Source organism: Nicotiana tomentosiformis, chromosome 1 (assembly GCF_000390325.3).
Source record: "Nicotiana tomentosiformis chromosome 1, ASM39032v3, whole genome shotgun sequence".
NCBI lineage: Eukaryota > Viridiplantae > Streptophyta > Magnoliopsida > Solanales > Solanaceae > Nicotiana > Nicotiana tomentosiformis.
This window is the reverse complement of record NC_090812.1, coordinates 139,268,420-139,273,629: the sequence shown is the minus strand read 5'-3', so window position 1 is coordinate 139,273,629 and position 5,210 is coordinate 139,268,420. Positions and strand designations below refer to the sequence as shown.

Here is a 5,210-nt window from a genome sequence, read left to right as displayed (position 1 = left end):
GAATCAGCCCCACAATCTGCATGCGCAAGATCTTGTTAGAAGAAGGGAGCAAACCAGTAGTGTAGCCCCAGCGCAAATTGAATAAAAACCTAGAGGAGGTGGTTCAGAAAGAGATACTCAAACTGTTGGATGCGGGTATATTATTTTCCATTTCCGACAACCAATAGATCAGCCCCGTACAGGTTGTGCCAAAAAAAGAAGGCATGACGGTGGTGAAAAATGAGGACAACAAGCTAATTTCTACTAGAAATATTGCTGGTTGGAGGATGTGCATAGACAATAGAAGGTTGAACGATCCAACGAAGAAGGATCACTTCCCTCTTCCTTTCATTGATCAGATGTTGGAGAATGTGGTAGGGCATGGATGTTACTTCTTTTTAGATGGATACTCAGGTTACAATCAAATACCCATTGCTCCTGAAGATGTTGAGAAAACTACATTTACCTACCCTTCTGGAATCTTTGCATATCGGAGAATGCCTTATGTACTTTGCAATGCACCAGCTACTTTTCAGAGGTGCATGATGTCAATCTTTTCAGATTTCAACGGGAAGTGTCTGGAGGTGTTCATTGATGACTTTACTCTCTTTGGATATGACTTCAAGGATTGTCTAATGAATATTGAACTTGTACTGAAACGATGTGAAGGCACTCACCTAGTACTCAACTGAGAAAAATATCACCTCATGGTCAAGGAGGGGATAGTCTTGGGCCACAAGGTCACAGATAAAGGTATCGAGGTCGACAGAGCTAAGGTAGAAGTGATCGCTAGCTCCCACCACCAACTTCAGTGAAGAGCATCATAAACCTTTTGGGCGATGCAGGGTCTTATAGAAGGTTTATCAAGAATTTCTCCAGCATCACCAAGCCCTTAATAGCATTACTTGCCAAAGATGAGAAGTTTGTGTTCGATGTAGAGTGCCTCAGAGCATTCGAGCTGATTAAGGAAAAGTTAGTGAGTTCTCCCATAATGGTGACTCCTGACTGGAGCAAACCATTTGAGATTATGTGCGATGAGAGTGATGTGGAAGTGGGAGTAGTACTGGGGCTGAGGAGAGATTAAATGTTCAGACCCATTTACTATGAAACTCGGACCTTGAATAATGCTCAGGTGAACTATGCTACCACGGAGAAGGAGTTCTTTATAGTGGTCTTTGCTTTCGACAAGTCAGATCATATCTAGTGGGAAGCAAGGTGATAGTGCATAGTGATCACTTGGTACTGAAGTATTTGCTGAGCAAGAAAAAGTCCAAAACGCACCTGCTGCGGTGGGTATTGTTTGTGCAAGAGTTTGATCTTCAAATCAAAGATAGGAAGGGAACATAAAATCAAGTGGCTGACCACCTGTCGTGATTGGAGAAACCACATGTTGAAGCGGTGGACATTCGGGAAGAATTCCCAGATGAGCAGATTTTTTTCATTGTAGCGGTCTCTGATAGATCGCCATGGTATGCTGACATAGTCAACTTTTTGGCTAGTAGATGGCTACCATATGACTTGACCTCCGACCAGAAGAGGAAGTTGCAAAGCGAGGTAAAAAGCAACTTCTGGAATGACCCTTTTTTGTTTAAATTGTGTGCAGATGGCATGATTCGGAGATGCATACCAGAAGGGGAAATGGGAAGTATATTGTCCCATTGTCATGATGGAGCAGCTGGAGGACACTATGGAGGAAATAGGACTGTAGCGAAGGTCATGGAAGCCGATTTTTACTGGTCGTCCCTGTACAAAGACGCTAGATCCTACGCGATTGCATGTGACAAGTGCCAACGGACAAGTAACATTAGTGAGAGGGACGAGATGCCCCTGAATTCCATTTTGGTATGTGAAATCTTTGATGTCTGGGGCATCGACTTCATGGGTCTCTTCCCATCATCCAATTCATATGAGTACATCCTAGTGGCCGTTGACTACGTCTCCAAGTGGATCGAGGTAATCCCCACTAGGACAAACGATGCTCGGGTAGTATGTGAATTTCTTCGGAAGAATATTTTCACCTGCTTTGGAACTCCCCGAGTCATCATCAGTGACAATGGGTCACTTTTTGTCAATAAACAGTTTTCCACTATGCTGTCTAAATATGGGGTAACTCATAAAATAGAAATCCCATGTCATGCTCAAACTAGTGGGCGGGTAGAAGTAGCTAACCGTGAACTCAAAAGAATTCTAGAAAAAACGATTAGTGCTTCCAGAAAAGATTGGTCAGTAAAGTTAAATGAAGCTTTATGGGCGTATAAAACAACGTTCAAAACAACCATAGGGACTTCACCCTTCAAGTTGGTATATGGAAAGTCATGTCACTTACTGTGGAGATAGAGCATAAGGATTATTGGACAATTAAATTGCTTAATCTTGATCTTAGTCTTGCAGGTGAGCACAGAATATCACAGGTGAATGAGCTAAAGGAATTCAGATTGGACGCGTATGAGAATGCGTGAATTTTCAAGGAAAAGACAAAGAAATGGCATGACCGTCTGATTAAACCGAAGGAATTTCATGAAGGGGAAAAGGTCGTACTATACAACACTAGACTCAGATTGATCCCAGGAAAATCTAAGTCTAGATGAACGGGACTGTATGTGGTGAAACATGTATCACCATATACGGTGATTGAAATCCAGAACATGGAAGGAACAGACAGTTTCATAGTGAATGGGAACAAGTTAAAACCATATATTGCTGGAGGATTTGCTCAGCAATCCTCGAGCATCATAATCAGTTAAGGTGCCCAGTTGAGTCAAGCTGACGACTATAACTCAAAACTACCTCTAACTCTTCTCTCTCTTTTGTTTTTGTTGTAGCTTAGACTAGGTAAAGGTTAGTGTATATTATGACTTAGTGGTTGCAGGAAGGTATATATTGTGGAAGGGCGGAATTGAGGACTTAAAAAGGCACTTTGAGCGTGTATAGGTATGCGATCGCGTACTTAGAGGGGTGCACCACGCAAAATATGGCGTCAGCAAGCCTGAAGATGCGCGGCCGTGCACCTGGAGGGATGATCGTGCATGTGTACCAGAGCTCTAGCATGTGTGCGCGGCCGCGCACGGGAGGATACGACCACACACCCGACCGCACACAGGTAAGTGCCCTACCCGTTTATTTTGTTTAACACCCGAATTTCAACCCCCCCCCCCAAACCCCTCTTCTAATCTTTCCCTCTTTTCTCTCCTCTCTCACTAAACCAAACCCTAATCCTCCCAACCTCCCTCTCTCTCTCTCTCTGTGACCAAACACATACACACTCTCTTACTCTCTCTTTCCCCCCTTCCTCAAGTGTGCTTCCTTCAATTGACCCCTCAGGTATGTAACTTTATTTTTCCATGTTTTTCTTTTTCCTTTTTCTTTTGTTGTTCTTTATTTTTCATTTCTTTTTCTTTTTCTTTTTCTTTTTCTTTCTCTTGTGGGGTTAAAGACTGGGTTTCACCATGGGTACTAAGAGTATGGTTGCTAGGTAGTTGAATTGTTGTGTGTGTAGTCCACCTAGGGATAAAATTGCTTTGTGTGGAATAGGAGCAGCCTTGCATGTTAGGTGTTTGTGTAAATACCATAATGAGGTTGAAAGGTGTATTCTAGAATTTGTTGCTCACCCAATAATACTCCATGTACCTAATTTGGGTGAACTGATAATGAGGGTGTAGTCTACTGATAGTGGGATGGGTCCTTCCCATGGCTAGGAGAGTGTATCTTTGTGACTACTATACGGGTGAAGTCTGAGTAACCCGTCTGGGTCCAAAGAGTAATCTAATTGCTAACATTTGTCCGGTTGTTTCAGGTGCAAATGGCCACTTCCAAGAAAAGAAAAACCCCAAGTACCTCCATAGGTAGGCAAGCAGGCACGTCCAGAGCTAAAGATGTGGGCACGTCCAGGTCGCGAGCTTTTACATCCTCTCGCATATATGATCAAAATAAGTTTGTCTTCTGGTAGGCCCAAGAATAATTTAATAGCAAGGCGGGCAAAAATCCAATACCTGAAAGGGGAATCGACATTGGGTCTCTCCTCAATGAGTGTTACAGAGTTCACGAGGAATTGGTCTGACGAGGAATGGGGGTGTTCTTCGAAGAACCTGAAGAGGCAAATTTAACAGTTATTCGGGAGTTCTACGCAAATTGCCCGGAACATGAGGACTACGCGTGTACAGTCTAGAAAAAAAGGTGGATTTTTCCAATAAGGCTATCCAAAGGGCCTATCACCTTCCGGAGTACGTAGAATACCCCGATACAACCAACTACTAATTGACACACAACAGGGAACCATACCCGTGGCTCACGTTCTTTAAGACCATTTATGTGCCCGGGAAAGAGGTGATGTGGTTAATCCAGTTCCACAAATTTCACTCTGCTGCACTCACTTTTGAGGGGAAGTGCTGGCCATACATCATTAATAACCGCCTGATGCTTTCCAGCAACACAACTGAGGTGAATGGTCCCCGGGCTACTCTAATTTGGTGCTTTGTCACTGGCAACGACTTTGATGTGGCTAAGGTCATTCAAGACGATATGACAATTTGTTGTTCAGTGCAGAGGTATGGGTTATTTTTCCCATAGTTGTACACTCGGTTGTGTCGTGGGCATGGTTACTAGAGAACAAGGCTACGGACGGAAAGGTCAAGCGAGAAAAGAAATTTTGGGCTGATAGAGTTGTTATTAGGAAGGAACCTGATGTGGCTGCTGAGGTAGAGAGAGGAGTCCGATGCACCAATAGAGTAAAGGGAGGTTCACAAAGAGGATGTTGATGTTACTATAACACATGAGCAGGCTGTAGGAGAATCTTCCGGTGGTGTGTGGGAAATGAGAATGGATGCCTTGGAACAGGAGATGGCGGGGATGCGCACTTCTATCACTGATTTGGGAACTCGAGTAGACTCACTAGCTACACAAAATGCCAAGTCCGAGAAGAAGATCATGGCATGGATGCGTGCACTTGGCCGGGCTTGTCACCTGGACCTTGGCACCGTCTCCGACACGGAGTGACCCAATCAGAGGAGTTTTCTTTACCTTTACATTTTGATTTTGTGACATGGGGAAATGCCACTAGTTAAGTGTGGGGGTGGGGGTAGTGTAAATAGCATTGTTTAATTTGCTTTCTTAGTGAAAAAAATCACAAAAACAAAAAGTACAAAAATATTTGTTTTTGTCGAGTTTGGAGATGACCGTAGGCTTTCTTTGATAGCCTTTTTCTTAGATTGCTTTGAACCCTCCTGAGAACTGAT

The 5,210-nt window shown here is 43.5% G+C and overlaps 1 protein-coding gene across 1 annotated transcript; it reads left to right on the top strand.

The window, feature by feature from the left end:
- The first annotated feature begins 203 nt into the window (after positions 1–203).
- On the top strand, positions 204–4,971 carry LOC138910550 (uncharacterized). The gene is made up of 6 exons (XM_070201793.1): positions 204–642; positions 825–1,019; positions 1,583–1,932; positions 3,773–3,921; positions 4,404–4,482; positions 4,756–4,971. The coding sequence occupies exons 1-6, from the start codon at positions 204–206 to the stop codon at positions 4,969–4,971; spliced, it is 1,428 nt and encodes a 475-aa protein (XP_070057894.1).
- The last annotated feature ends 239 nt before the right edge of the window (positions 4,972–5,210 follow it).

Excerpts from the sequence above, each read along its gene's own strand:
- LOC138910550 (XM_070201793.1), top strand. The coding sequence starts at position 204 with ATGACGGTGGTGAAAAATGAGGACAACAAGCTAATTTCTACTAGAAAT. Across the intron at positions 3,922-4,403 it reads CAAAATAAGTTTGTCTTCTG|CAACACAACTGAGGTGAATG; the intron begins GTAGGCCCAAGA and ends GATGCTTTCCAG. Across the intron at positions 4,483-4,755 it reads ACGACTTTGATGTGGCTAAG|GCTGTAGGAGAATCTTCCGG; the intron begins GTCATTCAAGAC and ends ACACATGAGCAG.